At 43.5% G+C, this 17,959-nt stretch overlaps 3 protein-coding genes across 3 annotated transcripts; all 3 read right to left on the bottom strand.

Annotated features, from left to right (window-relative positions):
• Positions 1–8: 8 nt before the first annotated feature.
• pcid2 (PCI domain containing 2) lies at positions 9–4,209 on the bottom strand. Its single transcript, XM_047576277.1, has 15 exons — positions 4,077–4,209; positions 3,548–3,610; positions 3,359–3,448; positions 3,195–3,268; positions 2,696–2,761; positions 2,558–2,599; positions 2,420–2,474; positions 1,868–1,971; positions 1,724–1,799; positions 1,507–1,648; positions 1,155–1,255; positions 1,008–1,081; positions 802–927; positions 340–463; positions 9–221 (listed from the first exon to the last, which is right to left on the bottom strand). The coding sequence occupies exons 2-15, from the start codon at positions 3,581–3,583 to the stop codon at positions 132–134; spliced, it is 1,200 nt and encodes a 399-aa protein (XP_047432233.1). The 5' UTR covers positions 3,584–3,610; positions 4,077–4,209; the 3' UTR covers positions 9–131.
• Positions 4,210–4,353: 144 nt separating this feature from the next.
• Positions 4,354–10,698, bottom strand: LOC125000689 (T-box transcription factor TBX19-like). Its single transcript, XM_047576310.1, has 8 exons — positions 10,398–10,698; positions 8,055–8,382; positions 6,054–6,188; positions 5,910–5,971; positions 5,754–5,812; positions 5,391–5,546; positions 4,933–5,086; positions 4,354–4,857 (listed from the first exon to the last, which is right to left on the bottom strand). The coding sequence occupies exons 1-8, from the start codon at positions 10,637–10,639 to the stop codon at positions 4,692–4,694; spliced, it is 1,302 nt and encodes a 433-aa protein (XP_047432266.1). The 5' UTR covers positions 10,640–10,698; the 3' UTR covers positions 4,354–4,691.
• Positions 10,699–14,002: 3,304 nt separating this feature from the next.
• Positions 14,003–17,711, bottom strand: LOC125000683 (vesicle transport protein SFT2B-like). The gene is made up of 8 exons (XM_047576304.1): positions 17,530–17,711; positions 16,774–16,863; positions 16,269–16,354; positions 15,815–15,896; positions 15,463–15,498; positions 15,330–15,388; positions 15,198–15,227; positions 14,003–14,773 (listed from the first exon to the last, which is right to left on the bottom strand). Exons 1-8 carry the CDS (start codon positions 17,590–17,592, stop codon positions 14,737–14,739), a joined length of 483 nt encoding a protein of 160 aa, XP_047432260.1. The 5' UTR covers positions 17,593–17,711; the 3' UTR covers positions 14,003–14,736.
• Between the last annotated feature and the right edge of the window lie 248 nt (positions 17,712–17,959).

The following is a 17,959-nucleotide window of genomic DNA, read 5'->3' as shown; positions in this document are numbered from 1 at the left end:
CCACGCTCTACGAAACAGCATCTGTTTTATTCAACATCTTTCACAGCACAAATAAAAAAAAAGGAATCAATGTGAATACAAAATGTTTCCAGGAAGGCCCGTCAACCCCAGGGTATTGTGGGTAACGTAGTCTAGGAGACAGAGGACAGAGGAGGGAACGGGTTCTGTTTACTGACCACGAGCTTCTGGTGCTGGTGGGAGATGTATCCTTTGATGTGACCCTGACAGGAAACACAGAAGAAGAAGAGTTGAGCGTCAGATCGTCTGAGTACAGGTGAGACCTCACCTCAGGGTCCTAAGGGTTCTAAAGGGTTCTAAAGGGTTCTAAGGGTTTCTCACCATGTAGATCAGGTTGGCCAGAATACACTGAACCTCGTCCACGTCCACGTCCTCAACCTGCATCATCCTCAGAGACACCAGGAAGGCGTCCAGAGGCAGCTGGTGGGTTCTCAGCAGCAGGTACCTGCAGATGGAACATCAACGGAACATCATCAACTACAAAACACCGGAGAACACAGGGAGAACGTGAGAGGGTAGAACTGATGTAGAATGCGGGGAGGTAGAACCAGTCTAGGACATTTGATAGTAGAACCCAGGTAAAACATGAGTGGGTGGAACCCAGGTAGAACTCAGGTTGGACATTAGATGGCACAACCCAGTTAGAACGTGAGAAGGTAGAACCAGGTAGAATATGAGAAGGTGTAACCCAGGTTAAAGATTAGATGGTAGATCCCAAGTAGAATGTGAGAGGGTAGAATGCAGGTAGAACGTAGGAAGGTAGAACATGGGAAGGTGACTCACACTTTCTTGAAGAGGTTCCTGTAGGTGATGATCTTGAGCTTCTCCAGGATGAGGAAGATCCCACAGCGGATGAAGAACGTCTCATGTTTGGACAGAGCCTCGTTCAGCAGCAGCAGGTTCCCCTCGCTGGAACACACACATTCACCTGTCAGACCCCCTGAGAACATGATGTCACTTCCTGTGGTCATGCCCCGCCCCCTGCTTACCTCACACCCTTGGTGACATCAGCGAACTGCATGAGGTCGTACTTCCTGAGGAGCTGATGAGTCGGCATGTGGCCCTGCAACAGAAGCAGGTCAGTCTGGGAGAACACGTTCTACTGGACCTAATCAGAACCAAGAGGCGTTTCTGACCAGCAGCATCTTGACAGGCAGCAGGTAGATGAGGATCATCCTCTTGTTCTTCTGACTGGAACGATGACAGTGGTGGAAGGCGTAAGACAGGAACTCCTCCGCTGCAGAACAACCACAACACAAGTAATTCACGTTGACTCTGAAAGCTCAGAAACCTCATTAGTCCTGGTTATTACCCCATTATTCCTCGTTCCGCCTGGCTAGTTCCTCATTATTACTTCATTCCTCAGGTTATTACCTCATTCCTCCTGGTTATTACCTCAATGTTCCTCATTCCTCAGGTTATTACCTCATTATTCCTCGTTCTGCCTGGTTGTTACCTCATTATTACCTCCTTTGTCCTGGTTATTACCTGGTTTGAAGTCGCTGTCGAACATGGCCTTGCGGCCCACGTAGTACTTGTAGGTGACCTTCTGGGCGGGGCTGTAGTCGTTCTTCAGGTTGGAGCTGTCGATGGCTCTGATCAGAGGTTTGCACAGATGCAGTTTATTGATCTGCAACGATAACGATAATTAATCCACGATAATTAATCAACGACCAGAGTTTCGTTTCCAGCTTTGGGTTCAGACCTTGAAGTAGATCTTGAAGAGCTGGTTGCTCAGGAACATCATCCCCCACTTCTTGGAGTCCTCGATGCCTGCCCGACTACAGACGTCAACGTTAGCAAGAGTTCAGTCTGGACACGTTCAAGAATCAACAGCTGATTTACTGACTTGTCGCTGGCGCAAACTCTGAAGCAGCTCATCAGCTGCTCGGCTGCTTTCTCCAGCATCTCTCCAGGTTGACCTTTACCCTTCTCCTGCTGCTGCTGCTCAGCCTGAACGCAGAAAAAAAACCCGTTAAAGCACAAAGACCCACGTTAACCCATCACATGATCCTCAACTAGAACCCAGTGGAGCATCTGCAGCAGAATGACCGTGAACGTCTAGTTTGTCTAGTTTATCACACTCTGCAGGAAGGAGTTTTCTTTCCAGCTCCAAATAGCACATTAACCAAGCCGAGCATACGTGAACAGATTCTGCTAGCACTGCTCGACGAGGGGACAAGGAGACAAGGATACGAAGAGACGAGGGGACGAGAGGACAAGCCAAGACAAAATGAAATGAATGATATTTAATGGTGATTAATCTAAATGAATCCACAGCAGCTCTAAGATTAATTAAACGTTTGAATGGTTTATTTTTACAAAATAACATATAAAATACAAACAATAAAGGATTTGTCAGGATTTAAATATTGGGGAGGAATTAAACTGGGTTCCTCACGCTGTTGGCGAATGTCCGTAGATCCAGGGCGACAGCGAACATGACCGGCAACGCCCTGCAACAACAAGCCAGCACATCAGTGACGGTGCGTTCACAGGCAACGCGTTCATACAGGCGTCACTCACCAGCGTCACTCACCAGTTCTCCTCTTTATGGGACTGGAAGGCCTTCAGGAAGGACGTGAGGAGTCAAGGGCAGCGACTCATGAGATGTTATTAATAATTAATTAATTCGTATTAGTATTAGAGAAAGGAACATTGACTTCATGAAGGATATTGGACAACGATCGTCTGGAACTTGTAGGCTTCAACAAAGTCATGATTGGATACGGCGTACGTACACCTGTAACACAACACAATCACCTCATTAACACCTCATTTACTACCTCATTATTCCTCATATTACCTCATTACTTCATCAGCGTTTCTTCATTATTCCCTCATTATTATGTCATCACTACCTCATTATTCCGTATTATTCCTACTCATCATGTAACTACCTCATTATCACATAAGGATACGGACAAGTGTTTGTTTTACTCCTCATTACTACCTCATTATTACCTGATTATTCCACATGTCACCTCTTTATTACCTAATTACATCACTATTTCTATTGTTACCTCATTACTACCTCATTATTACCTCATTATTTCTATTGTTACCTCATTACTACCTCATTATCACCTCACTATTTCTATTGTTACTTCATTACTACCTCGTTATTTCTACTGTTACCTCATGACTACCTCATTATCCCCTCCCGTCCGTCCTACCTAAGGTGGGCGGCGACCATCTCATCGTACGGTGGCTCCAGAAGCTGCTGACACTTCTCCTCTGGACTGGCCAGCTGTAACACACACACACACACACACACACACACAGGTGAGGACGCTGCTGGCAGAGCTGTGTGTACCTGTGTGGGCGGAGCTTGCCTCACCTGGAGGCGGGGGTTGGCGACGTGGGGGTGTTTGAACGAGAGCAGCTCAGCGCAGAAGGAGCCCTCACGGTTGTCGATGGCCTCGTACACCTGTAGGACAACAACAACAATTACTCCACCCACCTCACAGGTGCTTCAGACGTAGTTGGGGGAGGAGGAGGGGAGGAGGGGAAGGGGGTCAGGGGTCACCTGTTGCAGGTACTGGTTGATGGTGATGTGAGCCATGGATGCTGATCCTGTGGCTGTTTGGACCTGGAATCAGACACCACAGCTGTTATAATAATAAAATAAACACAATAATAATAATAATAATAATAATAATAATAATAATGAACAGGGTTTATTTTCATTCTCAGAATAAAACACTGAGTTTAATTCTTCTTTTCTGGAAACTGGACAAAGACAGAAGTTTTCTAAACTTTCTCAACAAACTTGGTTTTGAATCTAAAACGCGTCCATTCTTCTTTTTTTCTTTGTTGTTTATTTCTTTCAGGGACCAAGAACAACAGACATTAATTACAAAGTGCAAAGAGACGTTTTGTTCCATCTCTTATCTCCTGGACCGGTGAAGGTTTACACAGCTAGCAGGCTAGCCGGTTAGCATTCGCGCTGTCACAGTTCGGGATAAATAAAACTCGTTTTCTCTCGGGTCTGCGGCTGTAAAGACTAACGACAACAACTAGAGAAACACAAAGATTAAACACAAACATCTACGAACCTTCAGAGCCGAGAATTAACCAGATAAGTCCATCAAGTTTCAGCCCATTCAGCAGCGAACCCGGACACGTTTCACTGACGCACGCCACAACAACATCCGGGTCGCTCCGGCCAAACTTCCGCTAGAGTTTAAGGACAAGCCGTGTCACAATAAAAGCCTTCCGCCCCCCATAGATTAAATTAAAAAACATTAAAGTGTATTTTATTCACCATTCATTGTTATTTTTGTATTTATTTTGAACCTTTATTGACACAGAGCACATTTACAGTCTCTTCCATCCAGGCACAAAATACACAAGCTGTAGGATTTTTATTTTTATTTTTATACTTTTGACGTGAAAAACATGCAGCAGCTCAACAAACGACTAAACTGGACACGTCTTTGTTTTTTTAACTTGGATATTTTACCGTCAGCAGACACCAGGGGGCGCCATGACAACACAAAATCAACACTCATCACATTACGTTTTATTATTTACATTCAGCTGCACTAGCCTCTGGTAGCTGATGAGTGCTAACACTGGAGCATTCATTAATGATTAGCTGTTAGCAGTTAGCAGCATGTCGTTGTGGATAAATTTTTTTAGCCAGTAAAAACAGTTAGCGAAGTACATCCTCAGAACGAGTGGGTGTGGCTAGGAGGCCAACTAGCACCGCCCACTCGACCGTGGCTGGGAGGTTGCATGAGGCCCTCGCTGCTGATTGGTCCATGAAGAGAGGCGCATGGTGAGTGGGAGGGACTTAGCTCAGTGCATCCAACCGTCCAGAGGCAGGGGTACTGACTGAAAAGACACAGGAAATAAACTTTACTACACCTGGTTCCAGGTAAACGCACCTCAGAGGGAGGCGGGGCTCACCTGGAGCTGTGAGGAGGAGGAGGGGGAGGAGGAGGAGGAGGAGGGGCCTGGGAGACAGAGACGTTGCATGTCAGGGGGAGGGATGTGGAGGAGGAAGAGGAGGAGGCCGGACGAGGAGAGGAGCTGTTCCATCCGTCCGACAACACCTGGACACCTTCAGACAGACACACGGAGGTTAGTCACCTGACCTCAGGGTCACCTGACCTCACCTGACCTCAGGGTCACCTGACCCCAGAGTCACCTGACCTCACCTGACCTCAGAGTCACCTGACCTCAGAGTCACCTGACCTCAGAGTCACCTGACCTCACCTGACCTCACCTGACCTCAGGGTCACCTGACATCACCTGACCTCACCTGACCCCAGAGTCACCTGACCCCAGAGTCACCTGACCTCAGGGTCACCTGACCTCCTGAGAGAGTCTGCAGGACAGCAAGCTGATGTTACCTGAGGAGTTACCTGAGGGGTGGGAGCGGTGCGGCAGGTAGGCCGGGTACGGCGTGTGTCTCCCTGGGTAACCGTGGTGCTTGTAACCATGATGATGATGGGATGGCAGTGGGAGGCCTCTGCCATAAGGAAAAGCTCCGCCTCCTCCAGCCGAGCACAGCGACCAACCTAAGACACACAAGCTCAGCCTAAAACCAAGGATCAACAGCTGATTTACACCCCCCCCCCCCCCCCCCCCCCCACCCCCCCCCCCCCCCCCCACACCCACACACACACAGTCTGTGTGCCCCCCACCCCCCCCAGAGTCTGTATGCCCCCCCCCCACCAGCATCAGAATATGTCCCCCAGGTTCAGGTAAAAGCTTGGACCACTCACAGGACTGTATCCCAACGCAGCTCTCCGATGACTCTGGTAAACCCCGCCCCCCTGGGTTCCTGAGGGGGAGAAATGAAACGCCACCATCAGCTGCTAATGCTAGCTCCCTGTGTTATCCTGCTGACAGGCGCTAGGTGCTAGGTGCAGGCGCTGTACCTGTCCTTGGCGTCCAGGAAGGCCTTAGCGAACGGGTTGTATTTGATCTTCAGAGCTGTGATCTGAGAGGACAGAGACACGATGAGACCCAGAACCAGACTGTACCTCCTGAAGACGTGAGGACACGGAGGGACGTCCCCTGACCTCCTCGTTCTGGTAGGCGGTGACAGCGATGAACTGCGTCTCCTTGAAGGACACGTTGGACACGAGACGATGGCGAGAGCCGACACACACGATGTGGAGCTGAGGCTCGTACTTATGGAGCGAGTGGAGCATGATCTGGAAGACAGGGGACACTTTACACCTCCTCCTGTCCTCCTCCTGTCCTCCTCCTGTCCTCCTCCCGTCCTCCTCCTGTCCTCCTCTGCTCCTGTCTCATGGAGAGGATCCATCTTTGTCTACCCCCCCCCCACCCCTCCACTAACGAGGACCAATTAACCAATCAGAGCATCTCTACATAAACAAACAGTTTTCTATTCAGATTGAGAGGCTGCAGCTTTCAGACCTGACCCCCCCCCCTCCTCTATCTGACCCCCCGCTCTCTATCCCCCCCCCCCTTGTCTGTCTGTGTGTGTACCCTCCCCCCCCCTCCCCCCCTTGTCTCTGCGAGGCATGATGGGTAAATTAAGCTCTCGGTAAAAACATAATTACCATAATGTCCAGATGAGATGGGCAATTATTTCATTATGGAGGAGGAGGGAGGGGGGGGGGGGGGGGGGGGGGGGGGGGGGGGGGCAGGGTTACGGCACCGAGGCTCAGGTAAACAACAACACACAACAACACACAGTAACACAACAATACACATAATACACACAGAATAATAACACACAATGATATAACACAACACACAATAACAACACAATACACACATAATAACACACAACAACTCACAATAACACACAATAACAAAACAACGCAATAATATACAATAACACAATAATGTGTGTGTCTCCATGTGTGTGTTAATTTGTGTGTGTGTTAAACTGCTGCCAGCCAATTAAGAGGCTGTTTATCCCGTTGCCGTGGTAACGAGGGGGCGAGCAGGTGAAGTGAGAGAGGAGAGGAAGTGAAGTGGTTAATTAGAGGAGGTGGTCTCTCGCCCACTACAGAGAGAGAGGGGGGGGCAGATAATGGACAGAAGAAGAAGAAGAAGAAGACAACAGAAAAAAAAACACACGAGGAAGACAAGAAATGAACAAACACTGATGATGAACTAATGAACCGATGAATGAATGAGTGAACTGATGAATTAATGAATGAGTGAACTGATGAATGAGTGAACTGATGAATGAGTGAATGAACTGATGAACCGATGAATGAGTGAACTAATGAACCAATGAATGAACTGATGAATGAATGAGTGAACTAATGAATTAATGAATGAATGAACTGATGAACCAATGAATGAGTGAACTGATGAATGAGTGAATGAACTGATGAACCGATGAATGAGTGAACTGATGAACCGATGAATGAATGAACTAATGAACTAATGAATGAACTAATGAACCAATGAATGAGTGAACTAATGAACCAATGAATGAACTGATGAATGAATGAGTGAACTAATGAATTAATGAATGAGTGAACTGATGAACCAATGAATGAGTGAACTGATGAATGAGTGAATGAACTGATGAATCGATGAATGAGTGAACTGATGAACCGATGAATGAATGAACTAATGAACTAATGAATGAACTAATGAACCAATGAATGAATCAGTGAACTAATGAACTAATGAATCAGTGAACTGATGAACCAATGAATCAATGAACTAATGAACTAATGAACTAATGAATCAATGAACTAATGAACCAATGAATGAGTGAACTAATGAACCGATGAATGAGTGAACTGATGAACCGATGAATGAGTGAACTGATGAACCGATGAATGAATGAGTGAACTAATGAGTAAGTGAACTTATGAACCGATGAATGAGTGAGTGAACTAATGAACTGATGAATGAGTGAACTGATGAACCGATGAATGTGTGAACTAATGAACCGATGAATGAGTGAACTAATGAACTAATGAATGAGTGAACTAATGAACCGATGAATGAATGAACCGATGAATGAGTGAGTGAACTAATGAACCGATGAGTGAGTGAACTGATGAACTGATGAATGAGTGACTCACCTGTCCGCCCCCGTTGACCTTGTTGGTGAGTTTGACCTTGTTGAAGGTCACCGCCGCCTTCATCCAGTGGGCTCCAAAGTTCGGAGAATCAGGGTGGATGTAGACGCCGCCGGGGCCTCGCCCCTCGCCGCCGGGGCCCCGCCCCTCGCCGCCGGGGCCCCGCCCCTCAGAGGTCCCGCCCTCTGTGGCCCGGGGCCCAGCGGTCACCCACTCCCCGTTGACGAACTTCCAGCGGCAGCCATCGGCCGGGACGAAGTCCAGCAGGAAGGAGTACATGGAGCTGGGGTCGAGTCCCGAAACACTGACCTTCAGCACCGGGAACATCCGCCTGGGGGGGTTAGCGGGCTAGGTTAGCCACGGCCACGTTAGTAGGTACGCTAGGTTAGCCACGGCCACGTTAGTAGGTACGCTAGGTTAGTCACAGCTACTTTATTAGGTACACTAGCTTAGACACGGTCATTTTATAAGTCACGCTAGGTTAGCAGTGGCCACCATATTAGACACGCTAGGTTGGCCAGAGTCACTTTATTAGGTACGCTATCTGCCTGAGGAGCAGCAGTGGACACTTAGCTACGCTGGGACCACTTCGAAGGTATGCTAGTAGCCACTTCATTAGGTATGCTAGTGGCCTCTTTATTAGGTACGCTAGTGGCCTCTTTATTAGGTACGCTACCGCCACTTCATAAGGTATGCTAGTGGCCACTTCATTAGGTATGCTAGTAGCCACTTCATTAGGTACGCTAGTAGCCACTTCATTAGGTATGCTAGTAGCCACATCATTAGGTACGCTAGTAGCCACTTCATTAGGTACGCTAGTGGCCACTTCATTAGGTACGCTAGTGGCCACTTCATTAGGTATGCTAGTGGCTTCATTAGGTATGCTAGAGCACTTATAGGTAGCTAGTGATTATGAGGTATGCTAGTGAGCACTTATTAGTGTGAGCTATGAAGCTGATATGGAGATAGTGATGATGATTGAGTGAGTGTGCATGTATATGTACGCTGTGACTCGAGATGCAGTATGCAGAAGGTGGTGATGATGATGAGGATGAGTGAATGATGTGATGATGAAGTGATGATGATGATGAAGATGATGATGAAGATGGATGATGATGATGATGAAGATGATGGATGAGATGATGAAGTGATGATGAAGATGATGAAGATGATGATGATGATGAGTGATGATGGATGATGATGAAGATGATGATGATGATGAGTGAGAAGTAAAGATGAAGATGAGTGAGATGATGATGATGAAGAGATGATGAAGTGAGATGATGGATGATGATGAAGATGATGAAGATGATGAAGATGAAGATGATGATGATGAAGATGATGAAGAAGATGATGATGAAGAAGATGAAGATGAAGAAGATGAAGATGATGAAGATGAAGAAGATGATGAAGATGATGAAGAAGATGAAGATGAAGATGATGAAGATGAAGATGATGATGATGATGAAGATGATGAAGATGATGAAGATGAAGAAGATGAAGATGAAGATGAAGATGATGATGAAGATGATGAAGATGATGAAGATGATGAAGATGATGAAGAAGATGAAGATGAAGAAGATGAAGATGATGAAGATGATGAAGAAGATGAAGATGATGAAGATGAAGATGATGAAGATGATGAAGATGATGAAGAAGATGAAGATGAAGATGAAGAAGATGAAGATGATGAAGATGAAGAAGATGATGAAGATGATGAAGATGATGAAGATGATGAAGATGATGAAGAAGATGAAGATGATGAAGATGAAGAAGATGAAGATGAAGAAGATGATGAAGAAGATGAAGAAGATGATGAAGATGAAGAAGATGAAGAAGATGAAGATGATGATGATGAAGATGATGATGGTGATGATGATGAAGATGATGAAGAAGATGATGATGATGGTGATGATGAAGATGATGATGATGAAGATGATGATGGTGATGATGATGAAGATGATGAAGAAGATGATGATGATGGTGATGATGAAGATGATGATGATGAAGAAGATGAAGAAGATGAAGATGAAGATGATGAAGATGATGAAGAAGATGAAGATGAAGATGATGAAGATGATGATGATGAAGAAGATGAAGAAGATGATGAAGATGATGAAGATGAAGAAGATGATGAAGAAGAAGATGAAGATGATGATGATGAAGAAGATGAAGATGATGATGAAGAAGAAGATGAAGATGATGATGAAGAAGATGAAGAAGATGATGAAGATGATGAAGATGAAGAAGATGATGAAGAAGAAGATGAAGATGATGATGAAGAAGAAGATGAAGATGATGATGATGAAGAAGATGAAGATGATGATGAAGATGATGAAGACCGACCGTCCGTTCTTGGTGACGATCATCTCGTTCGTGACCCTCTGGAACTTCCTCCAAAGTTCTCCGTCCTCCAGCTTCACCCTGAGCTCTCTCTCCGTGGGGTCGCCCTTCTCTCGCCCGGCCCTCAGCTCACTCTCCACCGCACTGAGGAGGCGGGACATGCAGCGCTCCGCCACCGAGGGAGGGGCCACCGCCACCGAGGGAGGGGCCACCGCCCCGTCCTCCTGCAGACCCTCCACCTTCATCTGGAACCAGACACACAGGCCGAGGTCAGGGAACCAGAGAGAACCGAGAGAGAACCAGAGAGAACAGAGAGAACCAAGGAACCCAAGAGAGAACAGAACAGAGAGAACAGAGAACATAGAACAGAGAGAGCAGAACAGAGAGAACAGAGAACATAGAACAGAGAGAGCAGAGAGAACATAGAACAGAGAGAACAGAACAGAGAGAACATAGAAAAGAGAGAACATAGAACAGAGAGAACAGAACAGAGAGAACAGAGAACATAGAACGTAGAACAGAGAGAACAGAACAGAGAGAACAGAGAGAACATAGAACAGAGAGAACATAGAAAATAGAACAGAGAGAACAGAAAGAACAGAGAGAACAGAAAGAACAGAGAGAACATAGAACAGAGAGAACATAGAAAATAGAACAGAGAGAACAGAAAGAACAGAGAGAACATAGAACAGAGAGAACATAGAAAATAGAACAGAGAGAACAGAAAGAACAGAGAGAACAGAAAGAACAGAGAGAACAGAAAGAACAGAGAGAACAGAGAACATAGAACAGAGAACATAGAACATAGAACAGAGAACATAGAACAGAGAGGAGACCCCAGAGTCCAGAATCAAAACTTTAAGATCCAAACAGACACAAACATCATTATTAAACTAATTAAATCTAATTGATTTAATAGATTTAATAAATCAATTAGATTTTATTTTATTTATTAAATGTATTAAATCAAACTGTTTAAATATTATGAAACATGATGAAATAATTAGAATCTATGGAACAATAATCGGATCCTCCAGGTTCCCCAGTCTCACTCATTTATCCCTTAATCTCCTTTATTCTACAGGTACGAAGGGGCTTTTATTAACTGTAATTTATTAACTGTAATTTATTAAATTACTTTTATTAACTGTAATTTATTAACTGTAATTTACTAAATTACATTTATTAACTGTAATTTACTAAATTACATTTATTAACTGTAATTTATTAAATTACTTTTATTAACTGTAATTTATTAACTGTAATTTACTAAATTACATTTATTAACTGTAATTTATTAACTCCAATTTATTAAATGTAATTTATTAACTGTATTTTTTATCTGTAATTTATTAACTGTATTTTTTTAACTGTATTTTTTATCTGTAATTTATTAACTGTAATTTATTAAATTACATTTATTAACTGTAATTTATTAAATGTCATTATTAACTGTAATTTATTAACTGTAATTTATTAAATGTCATTGTTAACTGTAATTTAATAACTAATTTATTAACTGTAATTTATTAAATTACATTTATTAACTGTAATTTATTAACTGTCATTTATTAACTGTAATTTATAAAGTGGTATTATTTTCTCTGTGATGAATCCTGATGACCTGAAAGAGACACGTTCTCACTCTGCTCGTTATTATTATTATGATTATTATTATTCACTAATGGTCTGTTTTAAGGAGTAGTTATTATTATTGTGTGTGTTTGTGTGTGTGTGTGTTGTATAGACATATGTGGGGTTGTGTTTAAGTGTGAATGGATGAAAGCGACGGCGCGTCGACACTGAAGAGAAGAACCAGACGAATGTTGAGTTCATGTCAAACAGACGTCAGATACACGACAAATAAAAGCTTCTTCAAACATTAAATGTTAAACACGTTAAATATTAGATCTGCTGTTAATTCCATGTTAAATATCACATTAGAATTAAACCTTCGTCTGTCCTACGACTACACACTGTAACATACTATCAATAATAAATAATGAAAGACTCAACAGTAAATATTAAACATCTTATTTTATGAGGTTAGTGCTGGAGTTAAACATGTTTAATATGAAATAGTATGTTTCATTTTAAATAGTAGATACATGTAACCATCAGATCTATTGTTAAATATGAATTAATAAATATTATTGAATATTAAGTTAAATACGACACACGTTAGATATTAAATATTAAATATGTTGAACATGTTTAAAATTACAAGTTCAATTTATTGAATCTATAATATTTAATCTATGTTTATTCATTACACATGTTAAATATATTTAATATTTAATCTATGGTTAATATTTAATGAATATTTAATCATTACATAGGTTAAATATATTTAATCTATATTTAATTATTACACATGTTAAATATATTTGATATTTTGCTGGATGTGCAGTTAAAGCTGAACGTACCTGGAGCCGACAGGTGGAATAATCCAGAGTGACGGATCAACACTGAACACCAACAACCAGAGGACCCAGACCCCCCGCCCCCCCTCCACAGCCCCCCACCCCACCCCCACCCCCCCACAGCACCACCACAACCTGAACCAAACCCCCTCCCTCCCCTCCACACTCTCACTCCACACCACGCTAACACCACCGGCCCCTCAGCTCCTCTTCCTCTAAGACTAGATCAGACAAGACAAGATCTCTGCAGCCAAGCACGGTGGCTGTAGCATCATGCTAAGCTACAGGGAAAGAACCGAACCGGTCTCGTGGACCAGGTGGAACCGGCGTCCCGTCCCGTCATGGAGGTTAAATGTCAAAACAGCATTAGCTGCTGAGATTAGCATGTAATGCAGGATAGGTCAACATCTGGAAAGACACCCGATCCGTTTTTAATCAGCCGTTGGAGATTAGCGGCTTTAGCGGTTTAACCAGGCGGCAGGTCAACGCACGGGAGGCTTCCTCCAAAACATCCAGCAGAACCACAAAAAAAAACACTCAGCTTCTTCTTCAAAACACTCAACAATAAAGACACAAAAGAAATAAATTAATTTAAATGTGTGTGTGACATTATATCAGTGACCATGTTAGCTTGTTAGCATGGTGTTCATGTTATCAGTTTTATATTAGTGATCATGTTAGCATGTTGTTCATGTTAGCATGTTAGTGTGGTGTTCATGCTATCAGCTTTGTCACCGTGTTAGCATGTAAATGTAGGGTTGATGTTAACATGTTACCATGTTGTTCACATTAGCATGGTGATCACGTTAACATGATGTTCACATTAGCATGATGTTCACGTTAGCATGTTAGTGTCTTGTTCATGTTATGAGCGTCATATCAGTCACCATGTTAGCATGGTGTTCATTTTAGCATGTTAGGATCATGTTCATGTTATGAGTTTTATGTTAGTCATCATGTTAGCATGTTGTTCATGTTAGCATGTTAGTGTGGTATCATGTTAGCTTGTTAGCAAAGTGGTTGGTGGCATGGTTGTCAACTTTATATCAGTCACCATGTTAACATGTTAGCATGGTGATCACGTTAGCATGATGTTCACGTTTTAATAACATCACGTCTAATTAAGAAAAAAGCAGCTTTTCAGAAATAACCTTCAAAGAGAAATCAACCGAGAGCGGAACAGGCTACGATAAAATATCTTTTTATTTGAGGAAACGTGACAAAATGACCTAAAAAGTTGGGACCGATTCTGAACAAACACTTTTTTCATGTCCTGAGATCAGATTAAGGATTTGATCGCCCCCTGGTGGCTGAACATAGATCATAAATAAAGATGGATGATGGAACAGCTCCCCTTGGTGGCTGGCTGTGGTATAGGTCATAGGCTCCGCCCCTTCCACATTAGTGGGCGGGACTTGGGGCAAACTAAAACACTAAAATACATGTTAAGTATTTATTTCAAGGATGGTTTCAGTCATTTTAGGAAGTTGATATAAAGTTGATGAATGTTTTCAGACCATCGTTGAAATGTAGTGGAAAAAAGACAAACATTAGCATCGTTAGCCAAATACCATCATTGCCTTAACCGAAATGTTTGTTGACCAATGTTGAAATATAGTGACAGAAATGACTAATAAAAAACAGACGTACAACTGCATTGCACAAAGTCAGAAATCCATCAGTGAAGGTGTATGTACAGCTAATGCTAATGCTAACGAGTGTAAAATAAGCACATGAATATAAAAGATGACGTAAAAAGAGAAGCTACACTCAAAACAAAACAGATAAAACGTGGTAACAGTCCAGGTGATGACTGGATACACACCACTCAGTGTCCTGCATCCTGATTGGTCAGACAGGAGGCGAGTCACAGAGGGGAGGGAGGAGGGGGGAGGAGGGGGAGGAGGGGGGGAGGTGGTCTAGAAGCAGAGTGAGCATAATTTGAAGACGGCGTCCCTGGAAGACAGATAGGACAAATGAAAAATTCACATTAAAAGTAAGTATAAGTAGGTTAACATGTAAAGTAAAGGTTGTATAAAATTTACATAAGTGTTAAAGTAAAGTTGTTTGTAAAGTAAAATAAGTAAACGTATGTCTAATGTAAAGTAAAATTTACATACAATTTACATAAATGCTACTGTAACACGTGTATGTTTACATCTAAGGTAAAGTAATGTTCATGTAAAGTACAAATAAAGGTTACCGTAAAATAAATAAGTTTACATCTAACGTAAAGTAGCATGTATGTAAATTTTACACAAAGGTTACAGTAAAATAAACAGGTTTACATCTAAAGTAAATCAATGTTACATAAAGTTTACATAAATGTTACAGTAAAAATAATGACGTTTATATCTAAAGTAAAGTAAAGTTGTGTTACCTGGCGAAGGGGATGTATGAGAGGCCGTACCTGTACGAAGAGACCGACAAGATCAGGTGTTAAGTGTGTGTTAATGTGTGTTAATGTGTGTTAATGTGTGTTAATGTGTGTTAATGTGTGTGTGTGTGTTACCAGGTGAAGGCCAGGAACTGTAGGACACAGAACACCAGAGCGAGGGTGTTGTTCCGCCACTGTGGAGGACACAAGGACATCACTCAAAGACCCGACAACAGAACAAACTGCTCTCAGAACATTTGGTTCTTACCCAGAAAGCAGCGCACAGCGTCAGCAGCAGACACACCTGGGCAGACAGACACAGGTCAGAAAGACAGGAAGCTACAGGTGTTCACAGGAAGCTACAGGTGTTCACAGGAAGTTACAGGTGTTCACAGGAAGTTACAGGTGTTCACAGGAAGCTACAGGTGTTCACAGGAAGCTACAGGTGTTCACAGGAAGTTACAGGTGTTCACAGGTAGCTACAGGTGTTCACAGGAAGTTACAGGTGTTCACAGGAAGCTACAGGTGTTCACAGGAAGCTACAGGTGTTCACAGGAAGTTACAGGTGTTCACAGGAAGCTACAGGTGTTCACAGGTAACGTCGGGATGTTTGTTCTCACCAACATGATGATGGTAGCTAGCGCTCGCTCCTTAGCACACATGGTCCTCACCTGGCGCCATGGACCGACCAGGAACATGGTGCTGAAACCGCAACACATCAAAGGTTCCTCAGGTTCTGTCTTACACTCACAACGCATGCATGATGGGTAATGTAGTTCCTCAGCATCAGGGATGGAGGTAACCAACTGCAGCAACCATAGACTGTATATAAACATGGACTACAACATGGCTCCACCTTCTTTCAGTGGTCAAACTATTTGCAAGTCCCGCCCACTAACATGGAGGGGGTGGAGCTTGTGACTATACTGCAGCCAGCCACCAGGGGGAGCTCTACTAGCTTTCTCTTCACTTAAGGAGCAGTGCTATCTTTGTATACAGTCTATGGTCTACACCCTGTTTGAGTCTGACTGGTTCTAGTCCAGATGGTTCTGGTTCAGATGGTTCTGGTCGTACCTGGCTAGAGCGAGGATGTTTCCCACACTGTAGAAGACAGCGAACAAAGCGAGGCCCAGGGACGGGATGAACAACAAACAGGAACCCTGATCAAACAGAGAGAGAGGCCGTTACCATAGCAACGGGGGGAAGGAAGGCCGTTACCATGGACACAGACGTCACAAGTGACCGTTTCTATAGCAACAACCACACAACAGAGGAGAAGACACACACACAGAGGTGGTGTTACCACGGAAACGGAAGATGGGGAGGACAGGCAAGCTGTTTCCCTGGATACAGACGGGTGCGCTGCTGTTACCACGGAAGCACAGGGAAAAAGGAAAGGACAAGAGAGGCAGGACGTCACCGTGGAAACGATGGACGCCCATAAGAAAGCAAGAGGAGGAGAAAGACCAAAAAAGTTAAAAGAGCCCCCCCCAAAAAAAGATGAGCTGTTACCATGGACGCAAGCAGATCAAAGGATAAAAATCATGCTGTTGCCATAGGAACGCAGTGGTCAACTCACCAGGACGGAGCAGAGGACGCCCAAAATAAAGGAGAAGGCAAAACACTTCATCCTCGTCCCACACGACAGCGTAGACGCCTCATTGGCTCTCTGCAGACACATCATCTTTATCATCATCATCATCATCATCTTCATCATCATCACCATCACCATCACCATCATCATCATCATCACCATCATCACCATCATCATCTTCATCACCATCACCATCATCATCATCACCATCATCATCATCATCTTCATCACCATCACCATCATCATCTTCATCATCATCATCATCATCTTCATCACCATCACCATCATCATCTTCATCACCATCATCATCACCATCATCATCATCATCTTCATCACTGTCTCTGGGTGAACTCGTCCTTCATGTTTGACTTAAATTGTCAATATTAGGAAACCTCAGCAAACCTCATTAAAACTCATTAAACAGACCGGAGCAGGAACATCCTAGTTTACACAGTTCATTTTACTGACTCTACAGTAATAATAAATATGCCGAAGTACTTAAATAAAGTTCATATTTGTGAAGTAATGACAAAAACACTGATGTCTGTCACCAGATCACTGAGATAATAAAATAAATCTTAAAACACGAAGATTCTCGGTCAAGTTCCGTTTTTTTTTTTTTTCCCTGACTCGTGAATCAGGTTTAATTCCTCCTTTCATCTCTAAACCAGACTCCTCATATAACACAGCCGCTAACAGGCTAACAACAGGCTAACAACAGGCTAACAACAACAAACACACCTCCAGAACTCCGGACCCGTCCCCGTCATCCTGGCCGCTCAGAACCCGCTTCAGTTTATCCATCGACCCCCTTTTCTCTGCAGGACTAAGAGCCGGACGCTTCCACAGACGTCCCCGGTGTTGTGGGCTCCAGGTGTTGTGGAGCAGAAGTAGAAGTACAAGTAGAAGACGACGTCATCAACAGGTGGAACAGGTGCAGCACTTCCGCCTGCAGCGCCGCCTCTGGCCGCAGACACAGTGGGGGCGCTGTCCCCTCCACATACAGGTTCCTGTTTTATTATTATTCATTTACAACTGAATTCAGAGAATGCAAATTATTTAAACAGGAAGTGTGGAGTGATAACAAGACACAACAGGTTAATAATACAAATAAAAATATGTTTTACTATAATTAGTTTGCCTTGTTTTTGTTAGGACACATGATTTTATG

Source organism: Mugil cephalus, chromosome 23 (assembly GCF_022458985.1).
Source record: "Mugil cephalus isolate CIBA_MC_2020 chromosome 23, CIBA_Mcephalus_1.1, whole genome shotgun sequence".
NCBI classification, from domain to species: domain Eukaryota; kingdom Metazoa; phylum Chordata; class Actinopteri; order Mugiliformes; family Mugilidae; genus Mugil; species Mugil cephalus.
Note: the sequence above shows the minus strand (reverse complement) of the source record. Positions and strands in the feature narration are given on the sequence as shown.

What these genes read in the sequence shown, in the direction of transcription:
- pcid2 (XM_047576277.1), bottom strand. Translation starts at nt 3,583, where the DNA reads ATGGCTCACATCACCATCAACCAGTACCTGCAACAG. An exon ending in ATGGTCGCCGCCCACCTTAG is followed by an intron (nt 2,762 to 3,194) that starts GTAGGACGGACG and finishes GTTGTGTTACAG; the next exon opens with GTGTACGTACGCCGTATCCA. An exon ending in GATGTCACCAAGGGTGTGAG is followed by an intron (nt 928 to 1,007) that starts GTAAGCAGGGGG and finishes TGTGTGTTCCAG; the next exon opens with CGAGGGGAACCTGCTGCTGC.
- LOC125000683 (XM_047576304.1), bottom strand. Translation starts at nt 17,592, where the DNA reads ATGGATAAACTGAAGCGGGTTCTGAGCGGCCAGGATGACGGGGACGGG. An exon ending in CAGTTCCTGGCCTTCACCTG is followed by an intron (nt 15,228 to 15,329) that starts GTAACACACACA and finishes CTCTTCGTACAG; the next exon opens with GTACGGCCTCTCATACATCC. An exon ending in TCATACATCCCCTTCGCCAG is followed by an intron (nt 14,774 to 15,197) that starts GTAACACAACTT and finishes TCTGTCTTCCAG; the next exon opens with GGACGCCGTCTTCAAATTAT.
- LOC125000689 (XM_047576310.1), bottom strand. Translation starts at nt 10,639, where the DNA reads ATGAAGGTGGAGGGTCTGCAGGAGGACGGGGCGGTGGCCCCTCCCTCG. An exon ending in TTCCTGGACGCCAAGGACAG is followed by an intron (nt 5,813 to 5,909) that starts GTACAGCGCCTG and finishes TCTCCCCCTCAG; the next exon opens with GAACCCAGGGGGGCGGGGTT. An exon ending in GCACCGCTCCCACCCCTCAG is followed by an intron (nt 5,087 to 5,390) that starts GTAACTCCTCAG and finishes GTCTGTCTGAAG; the next exon opens with GTGTCCAGGTGTTGTCGGAC.